Raw genomic sequence first — 20,041 nt, 5'->3', positions numbered from 1 at the left:
GCCCCCCTTGTGGCTGTCCATTAGCTGGTCCTTCAAGACAATAGTATGGATACCCACGTATAAGTAGGTGCATAGTAAATTGCCTATACTGTTTCCCGTCTGCTCCAACTTAGAATTTTGGATGGAGGACACATTGATTGAGTCCTGGTTTACAGTGTCCAGAGATATTCTGAATATGTCCTGGGACAGAGTTATGATCAAAAACCTCTGAAGCTCATAGTCTCGGTCATCATCAGAACTCACAAGGAATATTAAAGATAATATCCTAAATGTTGTTCTTATTTTCCCATATATCTGACACACAAAATGCCCTGAAATTTTGGAGAGCCACATGTCACAGAACTTAAAAATCAACTCCTAAAATAGTTATTTTAATATAATGTCCCAAGACACAGGAGCATTACAATATAAAATATGACACAGCTGCATAAGGAACATAAGACCATAAGGTGTAGGAGCAGAAGTAGATCATTCGGTCCATCGAGTCTGCTCCGATATTCAATGAGATCATGGCTGATCTGATAATCCTCAACTCCACTTTCCCGCCTTTTCCCCATAACCCTTGATTCCCTTACTGATTAAAAAATCTATCTCCTCTGCCTTGAACATACTTAACGACCCAGCTTCTACAGCCCTCTGCGGTAATGAATTCCACAGATTAACTACCCTCAGAGAAGAAATTCCTCATCTCTGTTTTAAATGGGTGACCCCTTACTCTGAGATTATGCCCTCTGGTCCTGGACTCACCTCTCAGCATCTACCCTGTCAAGCCCCTTAAGACTCTTATATGTTTCAGTAAGGTGGCCTCTCATTCTTCTAAATTCCAATAAGTGCAGGCCCAATCTACTCAACCTCTCCTCATAAGAAGATCCCTCCATACCCGGAATCAATCGAGCGAACCTCCTCTGGACTGCCTCCAATACCAGTATATTTTTCCTTAGATAAGGGGACCAAAACTGTTCACAGTATTCTGGGTGTGGTCTAACTATGCCTTGTATAGTTTTAGCAAGAGTTCTGTATTTTTATACTCCATTCTCCTTGAAATAAAGGCCAACATTCCATTTGCCTTCCCTATTACGTTTTGAACGATTTGGGATTGCCACAAGGACTCCCAAATTCCCTCTGTGCTGCAGCCTTCTGCAGTCTTTCTCCATTTAAATAATATTCAGCTCCTCTATTCTTCCTGCCACATTTTCCCACATTATATTCCATCTGCCACTTTTTTGCCCACTCACTTAACCTGTCTATATCCCTGTCGACTCCTTGTGTCATCCTCACCACTTGGCTTCTTACCTAATTTTGTATCATCCACAAATTTGACGATAGTGCATTCACTTCCCTCATCTAAATCATTAATATATATTGTAAATTACTGAGGCCCCAGCACTGTGGCACTCCACTAGTTACAGGTTGCCATCCTGAAAATCTCTCCCTTATCCCAACTCACTGTCTTCTATTAGTTAGCCAATCCTCTTATCCATGCTAATATACAACCCCCAACACCATGGGCACTTATTAACTAGCCTTAAGTGCGGTACCTTATTATATCTACTGGTTCCCCTTTATCTATCCTGCTTGTTACCTCCTCAAAGAATTCTAATAATTTTGTCAGGTATGATTTCCCATTCATCAAGCCATGATGACTCTGCTTGATTAGTTTATGTAATTCTAAATGCTCTGCTATTACATTCTTTATAATAGACCAACATTTTCCCAATGATAGATGTTAAGCTAACTGGCCCATAGTTACCTGTTTTTCATTTCCCTTTTTGAAATAAGGTTGTTACATTGGCAGTTTTCCAATCCTCTGGGACTTATCCAGAATCTAAGGATTCTTAGAAGATTACTACCAGTGTATCCACTAACCTTTAATATCCCATGGGACTTATCGGCCTTTAGATCCATTAGTTTCCCTAGTAATTTTTTTCTAGTGGTAGTTATTGTATTTATTTCCTCCCCCTCTTTTGCCCCTTGATTACATAGTGTTTGAACGCTATTAGTGTCTTCTACCATGAAGACTGAAGCAAAGTATTTATTCAACTCCTCTGCCATTTCCTGGTTCCCCATTATTATTTCCCCAGCCTCATTCTAAGGGGCCTATGTTCATTTTGGCCTTTCTCTTCCTTCCTTCTATTTAAAGAAGCTCTTAGTGCCCGTTTTTATATTACTTGCTAGTTTACCCTCAAAGTATATTTTCTCCCTCGTTATTATTTTTTTGGTAATCTTTTGTTGATTTTTAAAACTTTCCCAGTCCTCTGGCTTACCATTAACCTTTTCCACATTGTATATATTTTCTTTTAATTTTATACTATCCTTAACGTCCTTGGTTAACCATGGTTGGTTTAACCCCTTCCTTGAATCCTTCTTCCTCACTGGGATATATCTTTATTGTGAGTCATAAACTATTTTCTTAAATGTCTGCCATTGTTCATCAACCGTTTTTTCTGCTAAAATCCTATCCCAGTCCACTCCAGCCAACTGTGCTCTCATTTCTTTGTCATTACTCTTATTTAAGTTGTTTCTGACCCAAGTTTCTCATTCTCAAACTGAATGCTAAATTCTATCCATATTATAGTCATTGTTTCCTAGGGTATCTTTTACTGAGATCATTTATTAAACCTGCCTCATTACACATGATCCCTGAACATATTGTTCTAGGAAACTGTCCCGAGTACACTCTTAAGGCTCTTGCTCGTGGCTACCTCTGCCAATTTGATTTTCCCAATCTACATTAAGATTAAAGTCACCCATGATTAAAATACTGCCTTTTTTACATGCCCTCATTATCTCCTGATTTATTCTCTGTCCTACAGTATAGCTACTGTTCGGGGGCTATAGGCTTCTCCCATCCAGTTTCTTCTTACCCTTGTTATTTCTTACCTCCACCCATATGGATTCTACATTTTCCAATCCAAGATCCTTTCTTGCTATCATAATTATTCCATCTCGTACTAACAAAGCTACCCCACCACCCTTTCCTTCCTGGCTGTCCTTTTGTAGTCACATAGCCCTGACTATTTCATTCCCAGCTTTGATTTCCTTGTAACCACGTATCCGTAATGGCTATATCATCATACCCATTAACCTCTATTTGTGCCATTAATTCATTTATTTTGTTCCGAATACTACATGCATTTAAGTAAGAAGCCATTAATTTAGCCTTTTTACCATTTTTTCCCCAGTTGACCCTATTTGCTGCAGTTTTTTTTATGTTTGTACACTCTGTCACTTCCTGTCACACTCTGGCACCATTATCTAAATAGATGCCCTGCAAGGCTGCCATTTCCTTTTGCTTTGTAAGCCTATGTATCCCCTTTCCAGAACCCTATTAGGTCAGGTTACCAAAATTTTGGTCAAAGAGGTGGGTTCTAAGGAATGTATAAAGGAAGAAATCAAGGTAGAGAGGCAGAGAGGTATAGAGAGGTAATTCCAGAGCTGAGGGTCTAGGCAAGTAAAGGCACGGCCACCAGTGTTGGAGTAATAAAAATGGGAATGTTCAAGAGGGCAGAATTACGAGTGCAGGTATCTTGAAGGGTTGTGGGATTGGAGGAGATTACAGAGATAGGGAGGGGCAAGGCCACAGAGAGATTTAAAAACAAGGATTAGAATTTTAAAATCAAGATGTGGCTTGACTGGGGACCAGTGTAAGATATTGAATACAATGGGGACTGTTGAATGGAACTTGGGCAGCAGAGTTTTGGATAACCTCTAGTATAAAGAGGGTAGAATGTGGAAGGCTAACCAGGAATGAGTTGGATAATCATGTCCCGATGTACAAAGGCACGAATGAGTGTTTCAGCAGCAGATGAGCTGAGACAGGGATAAAGTCGGGTGATGCTACGTAGGTGGAAACAGGCAGTCTTAGTGACGACATGATTATGTGCTTGGAAGCTCATCTCCGAGATCAAATATAATACCAATATTGCAAACAAACTGCTTTACTTTTAGAATGTCGCCAGGGAGAGAGTAGCTAGGGAATAGAGTTTAGAGTGAGGTCTGAAAACAATGGTTTCAGTCTTCCTAATATATAATGGAAAAAAAATTCTGCTCATCCAGTACTGGACGTTTGATAAGCAGTGTAATAATTTAGCAACAGCAGAGAAGTTGATAGAGGTAGTGAGGAGGTAAGGCTGAGTGTCAGTGTGTTGCCGAGGGGCAGCATGTAGATGAGAAATAGGAACATGCCAAGGATGGATCCTTGAGGGACACTAGAAGCAATGGTGCAGGAGTGGGAAGAGAAGCAATTGCAAGTGATACACTGGCTAAAATGGGTAGATAAAAAATATAACCAAATGATTGCAGTCACTCCCAGTTGGTGGAGAGGGGTTGGAAGAGGATGGTGTGTTCACCTGTGCCAAAGGCTGCAGATAAGTTGAAAGGATGAGGAAGTATAGTTTACCTTTGTCATAGTCACATAGGGTGTCATTTGTGCTTTGGTAAGAGCTGTTTTGATATGATGGTAGAGGCTGAAACCTCACTGAATGGTTCAAATATGGAATTTGCAGCATGTGACATGTGCAATGACTTTGGAGACAAAAGGGAGTTTTCAAGTAGGCTGGAGCCAAGGATTGGCTTTTGAAGAGAGGGGTGATGACAGAAGATTTAAAGGAGCGAGGGACAACACCTGAAGAGAGAATCATTTACAATATTGGCTAACATGGGGACCAGGAGGGGAAGTTGGGTGGCCAGCAGTTTAGTGGGAATATAGTCAAGGGAGCGGGAGGTGTGTCTCATGGACAAGATGAGCTTAGAGGGAGTATGAAGAGGGATAGGAGAGAAAGAGAAAAATATGCAAGTTCAAGGCTAGGGCAACGGGGAACTTTAGAGGAAGGTTTACCTGTGGGGTAGTGAAAGTGGGGAAATGGCAGAAGCAGTTGATCGGATGTTCTCAACCTTAGCAGCAAACAAGTCCATGAGCTCTTTGCACTTACTGGAGGTGAGGATGGGGGAGAAAGGAATGAGGGAAAGGGTTTAAGATGGTTTGTAGTAGAGAAAAGAAGTGGGGGTTATCTTCATATTCTAGGAAGATACTGGAATAGCAGGCAGTTTTAGCAGATGAGAGCAGGATCTGATAGTGCTTTCTGTGGTCCAGCCACATCTGATGGTGGATGGCAAAACCAACTGTTCTCCATATCCTTTCAAGTCTGCATCCCTTGGGCTTAAGGAAATAGTGATGAGCACCATACAAATGGAAATGGCAAGGTGAGAAAGAACAATGGTTTTCTTGAGGACTAGAACATCAAAAGTGGAGGTTAGGGGGCAGATGAACAAGTCAATAGCTGGGGAAATGTTGTGGCGTCCTCAAAGAACCAACTCCCACCATGTGGTAAAGTTGGATGTTCATATAGGAGTGTGCTGCCGCCCTAAAAAATTAAAAAAAGACAACATTTGATCAATTAAGTAATTACACAAATGTCCAACTTGTAATAATTAGGTGGAGGCTGTTGCACAGTGGTAATATCACTGGACTAGTAATCCAGAGGCCCAGGCTAATGTTCTAATTACAGGGGTTCAATTCAATTAATAAATATGGAATTAAAAGCTAATCTCAGTAATGGTGGCCAAGAAAGCATTGCCGATTGTCGTAAAACCAACCTGGTTTGCTTATGCCCATTAGGGAAGGAAATCTGCTGTCCTAACCTGGTCTGCTTGCATGTGACTCCAAACCCACAGCAATGTGGTTGACTTGTAAATGCCCTTTGAAATTGCCTAGCAAAGCCATTCAGTTGGATCAAACCACTACAGAAAAAGTCAATAAGGAATGAAACCAGACGGATCACCCAGCATCGATCTAGGACCTGATTTGGAACTACATCACTGTCACTGGGTCAAAAGTCTGGAACTCCTTTTCTAACAGGACTGTGTGTGTACTTGCAGTGGTTCAAGAAAGTCACTCACCACTATCTTCTCAAGGGCAATTAGGGATGGGCAATAAATTTTGGCCTAACCAGCGATGTCCACACCCCGTGAAAGAACAAAATAAAAGATGTAGGAGAGAAGTATCAATTCACCACATGGTACAGACGTATCCTACCTAATATAATTATACACTTGAAGAATATATTCTTGTTTGTGGGGATGAGAGGCTTTAAATGGTGATAATCATTGACAATATCTGACTTCCAGGATATATTTTCAATAAGAAAAAAGTATGTATTATCTCAAAATGCAAAGTCAGGGAGCACTTACAGACACGTGTCTTCTCAAAGTGGACATATCTGTGAAAGTTCGCTCACAGGCCTTGCATTTATAAGGCTTCTCCCCTGTGTGAATTCGTTGGTGACGTCGAAGTGCTCCCTGTTGAGTAAAAGCCTTTCCACACTGTTCACAAAAATATGGACGTGTTTCTGTGGAAAATTACAAGATTCAAGGAAGACTACCACAAGATACAGAGGGGCAATAAAACAATGCCTTGTTCATTCATATGAACTATGCAAGAACATTTGATTTTATGATCATAAATGTAAGTCAATCTCGTCCTTTGGAGCCAGGGAATGTAATTCAGGCCCTAAACTCTGTATCAGGTCATCCTGTAGTGGTTTTTTTTAAACTATGTATACTTTGGGCACAAATTTTGAACTTGATCAATATACTCACTTGGTGCACATGGAAAATTTGTTAATGAACATCTTAAAATTGTCTGTTCCATATTTTCAAAACTTATTGTTTACATCTATTTACACCACTGTTACTTTATTAGAGTTTATTACAAATCACTGACCAGTTAAGGTCATTTTTACATTTTACCGTTTTTGCAAAAATTCTCCTATTAGGGGCTTCAGTATCTGGTTGCTGTTAATCAAGCACTTCGTTGAGTTGAAGGAAGATTGTTATTTAGGAAGTCTCTCATTCCCCAAGACAAAAGATCTAAACAGGACTAAGAAACAGTGGTGTGAGGAAAGACTTCTTCACACAGCGAGTGGTTAGGGTCTGGAATGCTCTGCCTGAGAGTGTGGTGGAGGCAGGTTCAACTGAAGTATTCAAATGGGAATTAGACTGTCATCTGAAAAGGAATGATGTGCAGGGTTATTGGGAGATAGCAGGAGAATGGAACTAGGTGAGTTCATTCAGCGAGCCGGTGTAGACATGATGGGCCAAACGACCTCCTTCTGCACCGTAAAAATTCTATGATTCTGCAACTGATGCTATCATAATGAAAATTTATATCAACTAGTTGCAAAGCTTAATAAAAACTTCTATGTCTCAGTATCCAATTAATTCAACAGACGTGGAATAGTTTCAAATAATTTGATAGAATCACTTTGCGCTCCTCAGGAAGCAAAATGTATGGTATTTTGATATTTGATAGTATCAATTGGTTGTTCTCAGTCATATGTCTAACATAGTTAAAAATAACCATAAAGCTTAAAATTATATGTCAAATAAACATCAATATTGATAGGAACAGTTGCTGATTCCTATTGGGGTCAGAGCTCAAAAATGGAGAGAGATGGTTAAGGATAGATTTAATAGATGTGTACAAAATCATGAAGGGTTTTGATGGAGTAAGGAGAAACTTCTTCCAGTGGCCACAGGGTCAACAACCAGAAGGCACAGAATTAAGGTAATTGGCAAAAGAATCAGAGGCAAGATGTTGAGAATTGTTTTTGCAACATGTTATCATGTGGAATGCACTGCCTGAAAGGGTGGTGAAAGCAGATTCAATAATAACTTGCAGAAGAAAATTGAGCAATTGGATAAATGCTGGAGGGTTATGGGGAAAGGGCAAGAGTATAGGAGTAATTGAATGATTGGCACAGACACAGTAGGACAAAACAGCCTTCTTCTGTGCTGTATCATTTAATGATTCTGTCCCTGCTGAGATTAGCTAGTTCATAGAGACTAGGGATTAATTATGGAACCTTCCTGGTTTCTATGGTTCAGCCACTGAGATTTAGCAGGATACGCTCTACTCAAGATATAACTAGTTTGGTTCTTAATAAATGAATGCTACAAGAGCCAGCTATTTACCTGTATTTTATGCCACAACATTGCTTAACTTGGGCAGTATGATCATAGTGCTTAACTTAACATCAACAATATAAATAATGTCATAGACTTTTCAACCTTAAACATCACTGCTCAATATCAGAGGTGTTGACAAATATTGGCAATTACACTATCTATATTTTGTAGAAGTACCACCGTGAACATCTATCAATAGTTCAAACAGTCTCTTTTCTAACATGACCATTTTAGTTGGCTCTGTAACAGTGTTTTACCTCTTTAGAGAGAAGTAAATGTAAGTAATGTCTATTTGATACCTTGAATCAGTTTTGAGTAAAACTGTTTTCTACATCAGAACGTAAACCCTATTATAACCTATGTAGAGATTTCAAATAGAGATTAATGCCCTTTAATAGAATTGCTACACACCTGCATGTATATTGCTGTGCTGGGCCAAGGAGGCTCTCAACCCAAAGGTTTTCCCACATACATCACACTTATAAGGTTTGGCACCCATGTGACATCGCTTGTGACACTTCAAATACTCATTGGTGGCAAAATGTTTCCCACATACATCACACCCGAAAAGGCGCTCCCCTGCAAGATAAATCATTAATTTTGTTCGTTACTGGTCAAATTAACCTCTTAAATAAAGATGCAAAGGACCCAATAAAGTATATGGTTAGGTATAATCAAAGTTTCATTGACCAGAAATACATTCATAAAACAAAAGATCTCAAGTTTCATCTATGTTTTTATGCCAAACTTCTCCCCAACTCCTCTCCTGAAGTTGACTCTTTGCTGGGTAAATTACCAAAACATTGGTTGCTCCACAGCCTGCTCCAACCCCAAAACAGCACCTTAAATAAGTGACAATTCTTAATGCACATGCCTAAGGATAGTGTTGCTGAGTCCATCTTGTTCCCTCACCCAATATTCACATAATTGGACTTCCGCCAGGGATCACAAGATAGCAATTACAAGTGGGAATTGGGCTCCTTTTGTCCCTTGCCAGAAGTGCTAAAATCAGCAAACTCTGGTCGCTCAGAGAATCAGGCCTGGCTTCCCTCCAGTCTGTATGACTCACTGAGTTAATCAGCTAAGCCATTTGAGCAGCATGAACAAAGGAACTTTGACAAGTTCTTCAAGTATTATTTCTAAGAAGTAAAATGCAGTTTATTTGTATACAGTAGTTTTGAAGTGCACACTTTAGAAATTTTGAACAGTTGTGCAAAGCAGAAAATATAACTATTCCTGCACGGTTCTGGAATATAGGTGGGGATTTTATAAATGATGATTCTACAAGTGGTTCTTCTTAAAAAAAAGATCATTGTTTGGAAATAAGTATGGGACAGATGCTGCCTCCCAATCTGTTGAGTAATTTTTCTTCTTGGCTGTATGAGTCCAGTTTATGAGAAAAGGCCACTGTTCTAGATTGATGCTGCCACAACAATCATTGTATACCCAGTATTGTACAGGGTTGAGCTAGAGCTGTAACCTAAAAATTGTACTGTTTCAGATACCTATAATTGACAAATGTGATACATACTTCATTAAGGCAGCAATTGTGGTCACTTCATAAACCTTAACAAAATTCTCAAAGTTTCAAATAATAGCATTATTGAACAGGTATTCAGTACAGTTTCCAGAAAAGTAACAGCTTCTAGGAACTGGGCAATCCAAATTCCTAGAGTCTACAACAAATAGTTCAGTTTTAGTTTAATACTATTTACAAATACCACAACTAAATTTAGATACATAATACATCTTCCACAGCATATGTGCTGGAGATGAAAGATAACTATTCTATAAATTGATATTATTGTAGAGAACATGCACCTGGAAAATAAAATATGGGATTGTCAGATCGCCAGTCCAACAGCAACAATGAATTACAATATTGTAATTACAAAATTACAAAAATTATTACAAATTACAATTACAAAAGTTTTGTGCTAGCAGTGTCTATCTGGAGAGACTGGAAGGCCTTAGTTCTCAGTATTTCTGTAATGGACAATATCGACAAAGTTTAAAATGTTTTATTTCATCACTCCTGGTGTGACATCAGGAAATTCTCTGCCTTCCTGGCCATGATTATTCTACCAATAATTTTAGCAGATACCCAGAACATTTTTGTACCTGTGTGTGTTCTCTTATGACCATTTAATTTAGCCTTATCAGTGAAACAGGCTCCGCAGTCCTCACAAATATAGGGTCTCTCTCCAGTGTGTGACCTGAAATTTGTATAAAACAATATGAAGTTTTAAAACTATTTGTGAATCAAAGTAATTAATTTCATGAAAGTTCAAAAAATAAATTATGTTACAGACACTATGTAGATAAATACATTCATCACCACATCATCTGGCAATATTAATATAATTAGTTAACATATATGTTTTTAAATTAAAACTATTATTATGCAACAGTTAATCTGTCACTTTAAAAGTTTATAAAAACATTCTGAAAAACATTTAGGGATAAGTCTAATATTGTAGAGATTAAGCCACTTGCTCCACAAGTCCCAGAATTGTCCGAGACATGACAGCACCAGCCAACGATTGTGATGAGCTTTCTTAGTTCTTGCACAGGTTGTTGAATAGCAAAAACAGTCAAATAGGCAACATTGCTGTAGCAAGTTCTCTAATTCTAACTCATGTTGGTGCAAATGTGGAGAAGATAGCCACCTGTCTGCTCACCTACCCATCTAACCAGCACAGCAGACTTAATGAAGTAAAAGCTTGCTTGTCCACACTACTAGGAGAAACTCTGTAGAGAGGAAAGCCTGCTTGCCCTTTTTCTCAGAAAGGGATGTCTTGTACAGATGGACGTCTGTAAGGTAGAAAAAAAAAGGTGGATAAATGGAAACTAAATATAAGGACGTGACCTTGTGTGAATTTTCAGCTGTGATGGTTGGGCAAATCGAGAATGGCAAATGGAGCATTCATAAGGCTTCTCTCCAGTGTGTGTCCGCATGTGGAATACCAGTGCTGTTCGTGAGCTCAGAATTTTCCCACAAACAGAGCACAGCGGACGTTTAATACGCCCTTCATGCTTCCGAGCATAGTGAGTCCGTACATCTCTTTTTCTCTTAAAGGTTGCATTGCATAGAGTGCAAGCAAAGTGCCTTTCATCACTGTGAACACAAGCACAATGCTCTTTCCAACTGTTGTGGGTTGCAAAAGCCTTCCCACATATCTCACAGTGATAGACTTTCCCTGGTAATGACTGGTGAACATCCTTGCAGTGAACCACATAATCCTTTCTGGAATCAAATTCATCATCACATTTGTCACATTTAATGATGTGATTTGATTTTCGTGATCTTCCCCTCTTGCTGCCTTTCTTTACATCAAAGTCCTCGTCAGAATCATTTGGTTCAGGATCACGCTCATTTGGATAGTCTTCGTCTTTACCATTATCTTCATCGTCTGTGCTATTTTCTTCATCAGCCTCTGCCTCACACTCTGTGTCACCATCGTTGTCGTCATCATCATCATCATCATCATTTTCCAAGTCTTCAGTTTCATCCTCTCCAGTATCGTCTTCATTCTTCACATGAGCTTCTTTGTTATTTAGCGGATTACTTTGTGCATTCCTGGTACCTTCACTTCTTTCTTCCATTTCATTGCTATTATTACATCCAATTTCTGCGTTGAATGTGCTCTGTTGCTCTTTTTCATGACATGTTTCCTTGTTATTACTAACATCCATGACCAGGTCATTATCTTCCGATCTATCCCATCTGTCCCTGTTACTACTGATGTCCATGACAAAACCAGCCACGTTATCTGATGTATCAACTTGTGGCACTACCTTCCAGTAAACAAATGGTAGCTTCTTCTCTTGACCAGATTCATGTATCTTTCTGTAAAGAAAAAGACCTCATTTAATTTTAAACGCAGTTTTCAATGTTCAAAAAGTACAATGGCTTCACTACATAAATTATCTTATGAATTGTTTTCTCCTGTTCACATCAAACTAATTCCTTGCAACATACAGAAATCACGGCTCAGCTTCAAGTCTGAATAATCTAACCTAGTGAACAAATGAAAGATAACAAATGACCAGAAATTGATTCAGGAATTTGGTTTCTCATCGCATATACTTTTAGATAAACAATATTGAAATCATCCTCTAAAGTTCATAATTTATGACAACTTTGGAAACAATCAGGTGCTGCTGTTAATGTAGCAAAACCAAGATGAAGGCACAACTGTTAATGGTTGGGCCAAGCAGGAAATGCGCAAGCAGCTGTAATCAGAGGAACAGAAAGTTCTGGGGTGGGGGAAGACAGTTGCCACACTACAGAAGGTTAGAGTTAGATATGGAGTCCGATATCAAGTTTGAATATTGTGACCAGTTTGCCTATTGCCTTGTTCATACTGATATAGTGGCCAGGGAGAAGATAGTCAGTGGCAAGGGTACGGAGTTTGTGGCAATGGTGAAACATGACAAGTTTGCTTTTCCCAGTGCTTATTTGGAGGAAATGGTGGGCCATGGTCTTTACTAAGGAAGATGTTACTCAGACCATGGTAAAAGAAAGATATTTCAGACACTAGAAGGGTTTAAAATTGAAAAAGGGGAGGTATTGGATAGGTTACCTGTCCTTCAAGTTGATAAGGCATTGGACCGGATGAGATACACCCAAGGCTACTGTGAGAAATGAGGGTGGAAACTGCAGAGGCACTGGCTATAATTTTTCAGTCTCCCTTATGCTCATGAGTGGTGCCAGAGGACTGGAGCTTTGCAAATATTAAACTCTTATTCAAAAAAGGATGTAAGGATAAGCAAAGCAACTACAGGCCAGTCAGTTTAACTTTGGTGGTGGGGAAACATCTAGAAACAATAATTTGGGATAAAGTTAATTGTCACATGAACAAATGTGGGTTAACTAAGGAAAGCCAGCATGGATTTCTTCAGGGAAAATCATGTTTAACTAACTTGGAGTTTTTTTGAAGAGGTATCAGAGAGAGTTGATAAGGACAATGCTGTTATGTGGTGTACATGGACTTTCAAATGGCTTTTGATACAGTGTCACAGAACAGACTTGTGGGCAAAGTTTCGGCTCATGGAATAAAAGGGACAGTGGTAACATGGATATGGAATCGGTTGAATGGCAGGAAACAGAGGGTAGTCATTAATGGATGTTTTTCAGGCTGGAGGAAGATTTGCAGTGGAGTTCTTCAGGGGTCAGTATTGGTTCCCTTGCTTTTCCTGATAAAAATTAATAACCTAGAACTTGGTGTACAGGGCACAATCTCAAAGTTTGCGGATGATACTTGGAAACATTGTGAACTGTGAGGGGGATCACGTAGAACTTCAAAAGGAAATAGACAAGTTGATGGAATGGGTGGACAGGTGGCAGATGAAGTTCAATGCGATGAAATGTGAAATGATTCATTTTGGTGGAAAGAGCATGGAGAGACAGTATAAAGTAGGGGCTACAACTCTAAAGGGAGTGCAGGAGCAGAGGGACTTGCGTGTATATGTGCATAAGTCACTAAAGGTGGCAGGATAGATTGAGAGAGCAGTTAATAAAACATGAAGTATCCTAGGTTTTATTAATAGGGATAATGAGTAAAAGAAGCAATAGTGATATGAGGAAAAACTTTTTCATACAGCAAATAGGGTCTGGAATGCTCTGAGAGTGTGGTGGAGGCAGGTTCAATTGAAGCATTCAAAAGGGAATTAGACTGTTATCTGAAAAGGAAGATGTGGAAGGAAAGGTTATGGGTAGAAGGCTGGAGAACGGAACTAAGTGAGTTGCTCATCTGGAGAGCCGACATAGGCCAAATGGCTTCCTTCTGCACCGTACCAATTCTGTGATTAAGGACTAGATGTCAGGTGAGTAGTCAGATGATGGAGAGATACAGAAAGGCTAAAAAGAGGTGAAGAGAGAGAGCTAAATGTCATCAGCACACATGTGGAAGCTGATCTCCTGTCTGTGGATGATATCACCAAAGGACAATGTGTAGTAGTGGAAGAGGAGGGGATCAAGGATGGATTCTTAAGGAATTCCTGAGGTATCGCATGAAGGGTCTTTGGCCAAGATACTCTGGCTATGCTTTGATAGATATGAGTGGAAACAATTGAGGGTACTCTAACCAAGCTGGTCTAAAAAGAAAATGTTATATGGTATGAGTGGCTGTGTTAAAGATTGCAGACAGTTTAAGAAAGGATAATGCAACATAGAGAAGGTTTTTTGTAACTTCAGTTAGGGTTGCTTCATTGCTGTGTGTTGGGTAGAAACCTTTTTGGAGGGATGTGAATAGAAAATTAGAGTGAAATGGACACAGATCTGGGAGGTGAAATGTTCAAAGAATTTGGAGAGGAAAGGAAGATTGGAGATGGTGCAGTAGTTAGGGAGAATAAAGGGCTCAAGAGTAGATTGGCTGAAATGGAGGGTCATGATGGTGGTTTTGAAGGGCTTCAGGGAAGGGAACCATAATTGTTGGGTCAAGAAAGGACATTGGATAGTTAGCAATTTAGTGGGAATAGGACTGAGGCAAGAAAAGGCAGATGTCATGGATGAAAAGAATTTGGAGAGAGTATAGAGGTGGAAGTGGGGGTGGGGTGGGAAATGAGTCAGAAAAAAATGAGAGATATTTTCCACTGCCTGCTAAGGTTACAGGGTGTTTCTTATACTTAAAATGTTAAAGTAAATATAAATTATTTAAGATAATGTCTAATATTTTATGTGATATAATGCCTTATATCACATAACTACTATTCTTGATTCACTAAGAATTTTCTTACACAGGGAGCATAGATTTTAAATACTATATTTTCCTATGTATTAAAGTAAACATATCATTGGAATAATAATTTTAATAATAAACAACATGAAGATTTTAGAGATGGTGCAAAAGAAGTTTGGGTTGTTGTCCTCGAAGAGCAGACTGAGACGAGATTTGATGGACGTGTTCAAAATTATGAGGGGTCAAGACAGACTACGTTGAGAGAAACTGTTCCCATTAAGGGCAGAGTTGAGAATCATAGGAGAGAGATTTCAAGTAATTGGCAAAAGAACCAAAAGTGACATGAGGAAATTTTTTTTTTTACGCAGTGTGGGGTTACGATCTGGAAAGCACTGTCTAAAAAGATAGTGGAGGTAGATTAAATTATGGCTTTCAAAGGGCAATTGGATAAGCATCCAAAAGGGAAAAAATTGCAAAGCTATAGGGATATGGAGGGAGTGGGGATTGGGTCTAGTTAAATTGCTCTTGCAGTGGCACAGGCTCAGTGGGTCAACTGGACTCCTATGCTGAAATCATTCTATGAAGTTATATTTGTACAATCACAGCATTTGCTGAAAAATAATCAAAGAAAGAAACAGAATCCTATTGTGGAAAAACCTCAGTAAAGCCTAACAACATTTGTTGGAATACATATTTTTTGTCTGTAAAAGTGATTTTCTTCAAAATATATTTCAATTATTTGAGCTCCTAGATTCAATGGGCCAGGTTTGGCGATAAAAATAATGTTGAAGCTACCAATGCTCACCGTTATAACGGGGCAAAATGGACAGCAAATTCTGGCATCCGTGCATCTGCAGTTAAACATGCAAATCTGGAAGCTGCAGTCATAGGTACTCTGCTCCTCCACAGGGTGCGATGTTGCAGTACTGGCTGATAGACTCAACTGTGTGAATTTAAGGTACCTGCCTTCTAGTTCCCCACAAAGATGGCTGAAAGAAATTAGGGCAATGCATTCAGAGTGAGTTTTTAACGGTGTAATAAGTAATGATTACTGATGAACAATGTCTTTAACCCTGAAAAATTAATCGTGGGTGTGGAGTTTCATTCCTTCAGAAGATAGTGTTGAAGAATATTTTTATTACCTTTTTGTGTGTCTCTTTTTATCTCTCTCTCTTAATCCCATTGTATTTCTCAATTTTTATTTCACTCCTTATGCAAGATTTAAATCTAATTTATATTTGCTGCTTTATACTTCTTGATTTTGACTGTGTCTCAGTGAGGATTCTTCAATCTGATTGGTTGAAGAGCCACATTGTGTCTTTTTCTGCTCACACACTCCATTGATCCCCTGCAGAGGACACCAGGACGGATCAGAGGCCAGATCTGAGTAAGTCTGCACTGCAAAGCCTACAGAAACCTTGTGGACAGCTGTCAGTGAAGTGAACGGCGAGCACTATTCCTTTACCACTGACTGCAAAATCCAGGCCATTGTTTCCAAGGACAATGATACACAGAGTTGGCATATCTTTGGTAATTCATACTTAATACATTTAGTGTGAAACAATTTCCTTGGCAGTGTCGCTTTACGATGGTATATTTGCTGAAACAATAATATGCTGTGTAATAAAACTCAAATAATTTCAAAACTGCGTTTTCCAGTTTAATTTCAGTTTCAAAATATTCAATAAAATTAGCTCAGGGGATTAACTGATCTTGTCGCAGATATACTTGAATCAGAAAATGGATAAAGAGACAGCTTAGGAGAAAGGATGTTTGCAGTCTGCAATTACTAAGAAAACAACTTTTGTTTTTATTTCTAGTGCATTGTCTTAAATGCTTGCAATACGAAAGTCTGGGTTATTTAAATAAAAAGTGCGCAGGCATTTTTTTTGTTGGGCACAAGATATGAAATTGTTTCTGATAAGCAGTCACCAGATATTACAGGGAGGAGATAAGATAAGTCATGTGTTGGCACTACATCAGAGAACGGTAGAATTTGGACGTACTCCCCATGTAGCGACCTCAAGCTCAAAACACAAATGAAGACAGGCACTTTGACAGAGTAGGAAAGAAGACTGAAAAAAATGTGATAATGCAGTGCCTTATCATATCATTGAGACATCCCAAAGTGCCTTATGACTAATATTTCTTTTGTAGTACTGTCGCAGTTATGTGGGAGATGTGACAGACAATTTTTCACATGGAAAGCAAATTAATGAATGATCAGTTAACATTTTCATGGTGGTGCTGTTTGAAAGGTGAATATTGGCCTCAAAACATGAACGATCCTTTACTGTCAGGCTCACCATACTATGCTGTTTCTTTATTTTGTTATTTTTCAGCAAGTACTCTGATTGTATAGCTATCACTTCAGCAGGCAGCTAGGGCCTCAGTTTAAAACATCATCCGAAAAGATGGCACCTCCAACAACACATTACTGCACTGACATGTCAACCCATAGGTCATGTGTTCAAGTACTGAATCCACAACATCCTAACATGGGTCAAAATTGTTACCAACTGTGCCAAGTTAACACTTAGTTACAAGGGGGATGGAAATTATGAGAACTGGTCATCCCATGGTAATTCTCATACACCTTCAGCTGCAGAATGGCATTGGAGGAGGCCTAGAAGTTGGTTGCTAAACTGTCCTATTAATCCCAAGATGTTCTGTGGCAACTGGAAACTATGGGATAAGAAAATAGATAAGAAATATAAAGTAGTTTATTTTTAAAACAGCCAGGGGAAAGAATATGTCGTTATTCGGAAGATAGGGCTGATAAAAACAATCACAGAATCACAGTGCAGAAGAGGTCCTTCAGCCCATTGAGTCTGCACCGACATGTGAGAAACACCTGACCTACCTACCTAATCCCATTTACAGGCACTTCGCCCATAGCCTTGAATGTTATGACGTGCCAAGTGCTCATCCAGGTACTTTTTAAAGGATGTGAGGCTACCCACCTCCATCACCCTCCCTGGCAGTGCATTCCAGACCGTCACTACCCTCTGGGTAAATAAGTTTTTCCTCATATCCCCCCTAAACTTCCTGCCCCTCACCTTGAACTTATGCCCCCTTGTGACTGACCCTTCAACTAAGGGGAACAGCTGCTCCCTATCCACCCTGTCCATGCCCCTCATAATCTTGCACACCTCGATCAGGTCACCCCTCAGTCTTCTCCGCTCCAACGAAAACAACCCAAGTCTATCCAACCTCTCTTCATAACTTAAATGTTTCATCCCAGGCAACATCCTGGTGGATCTCCTCTGCACCCCCTCCAGTGCAATCACATCCTTCCTATAATGTGGCGACCAGAACTACACACAGTATTCCAGCTGTGGCCTCACCAAGGTTCGACACAACTCCAACATGACCTCCCTACTTTTGTAATCTATGCCTCGATTGATAAAGGCAAGTGTCCCATATGCCTTTTTCACTATCCCACTAACATGCCCCTGCGCCTTCAGAGATCTATGAACACACACGCCAAGGTCCCTTCGTTCCTCAGAACTTCCTAGTGTCATGCCATTCATTGAATACTTCCTTGTCAAATTACTTCTTCCAAAGTGTATCACCTCACACATTTCAGGGTTAAATTCTATCTGCCACTTATCTGCCCATTTGACCATCCTGTCTATATCTTCCTGTAGCCCAAGACACTCAACCTCACTGTTAACTACCCGGCCAATCTCTGTGTCATCCGAGAACTTACTAATCCTACCCCCCACATAATCATCTATGTCGTTTATATATATGACAAATAATAGGGGACCGAGCACAGATCCTTGTGGTACGCCACTGAACACTGACTTCCAGTCACTAAAGCATCCTTCTGTCATCACCCTCTGCCTCCTACGACTAAGCCAATTTTGAATCCACCTTATCAAATTACTCTGTATCCCATGTACCTTTGCCTTCTTTATAAGTCTCCCATGTGGGACCTTGTCAAAGGCTTTGCTGAAATCCATATAAACTACATCAACTGCACTACCCTCATCTACACACCTGGTCACCTCCTCAAAATGCTACAGCATGAATAAATTGTTTCTAGGTAATAACTAGTTGATGCCTTTTCCAATTTAGAATTCATAACTTAGGTTAAAGTAGCAAATGGAAGTCAGATTTCAGAAGTGTTCAATCTTTGGTTGTTCCCATAAATGGAACTGTAAATGTAAGCTGTACTAGTTTATGAAGTCACTATACTGCAATTTCTCTGTAAAGTTACAATGTCCTGAATAAATCTAGTGTCAAATAAATCTAACACTTTAATCAATATTAAATGTTGTTTCATCTGTAATATCAGAATTTCCAAAAGTAATTTTATAACTGAAGGCTTTTAGAGCTCACTGTTTCTGCTAGATGTTAGATTTTAAAGGAGATTTATGAACATCTTATTTTAATAAAACACTTTCACAGTTTAAATTATGGCAGATTGTTGATTTACACTTAACTTTTCCTACTGCGATATCCTTACTTAACCTCCTTTCCTCTTCGATCCAACGTAAAGCTATATTCCTTCCTTATCTCTTTTTCAACCCCCTCACCTGTTACAGAAAGATCTCAAAAAAAGTTGGAACCTTGGAGGTTTCAATATTGAACTTGAGCTAAGTAACCTTGCTTTGTCTTGGCTGCAAAGGGCTCATGGATCAGACATATGGCCACAGAGTTTTAATGAGACAAACTCTCTGCTGGAAACTGTTTCCTTAGCAATTATTCTGCAGCACATTCTGAAAGCACTCAGTCTCCTCTGGTATCCATCTATATCAGTCATTGATTTAGGTGTCCAATGCAGCTGTGATTAATCATCCCAAAATAAAATGTAATTCTCATTATGGGATAAATAATGAACATATATTTTGATAAACAGACCATCATCCTGCTATCCTATCATTGCTACCGATATTAAAGTCCCTGCGGAATACAGCCAAGTCCAATTATATGGCGAATATTGGCCTGGATACCTGAAGGATATTTTGCTTTTCTCCAAATAATGATCCTTTACTGATAGAAACCGCATCCTATGGTGAACCTTTCTTTTATTATTTTTCAGCAAGTACTCTGGTTGTATAGCTAACACTTGAGCAGGGTCAAAATCCTGGAACTCCCTTCTTAACAGCACAGTAGGTGTACCTACACCACATGGACTGCAGCGGTTCAAGAAGGCAGCTCACCACCACCTTCTCAAGGGCAACTAGGGTTGGGCAATAAATATTGGCCCAGCCAGTGAAGCCCACATACTGTGAATGAATTTTAAAAAAGGGTTTTTTTATAGAAAAAAAAGCCTCAATTTCCTGATATGGTCAGCATAATACTTGTTAATAGCTTTACATGTTAAGTTAGGCAAATTTGTTTACAGGTTGTTTGTTTACAATTTTCTAAAATTAATTTTTATT

The 20,041-nt window shown here is 39.3% G+C and overlaps 1 protein-coding gene across 11 annotated transcripts in view; it reads right to left on the bottom strand.

Moving 5' to 3' along the window:
- LOC121292500 (GDNF-inducible zinc finger protein 1-like) overlaps positions 1-20,041 on the bottom strand; it is a 44,046-nt gene that overhangs the window by 2,537 nt on the left and 21,468 nt on the right. For 9 of the 11 annotated variants that reach the window (XM_041214607.1, XM_041214548.1, XM_041214588.1 and 6 more), the window contains 4 exons: positions 10,835-11,815; positions 10,087-10,181; positions 8,377-8,544; positions 6,190-6,347 (listed from right to left, as the gene is read on the bottom strand). In XM_041214607.1, coding sequence (XP_041070541.1) covers positions 6,190-6,347; positions 8,377-8,544; positions 10,087-10,181; positions 10,835-11,815 — 1,402 coding nt within the window. Of the gene's footprint in view, positions 1-4,399; positions 5,364-6,189; positions 6,348-8,376; positions 8,545-10,086; positions 10,182-10,834; positions 11,816-20,041 lie in introns of those variants that run through there. The other 2 variants (XM_041214625.1, XM_041214633.1) reach the window with 2 other exon arrangements.

The sequence above is a fragment of the Carcharodon carcharias genome, chromosome 2 (genome assembly GCF_017639515.1).
Source record: "Carcharodon carcharias isolate sCarCar2 chromosome 2, sCarCar2.pri, whole genome shotgun sequence".
Taxonomy (NCBI): domain Eukaryota; kingdom Metazoa; phylum Chordata; class Chondrichthyes; order Lamniformes; family Lamnidae; genus Carcharodon; species Carcharodon carcharias.
Note: the sequence above shows the minus strand (reverse complement) of the source record. Positions and strands in the feature narration are given on the sequence as shown.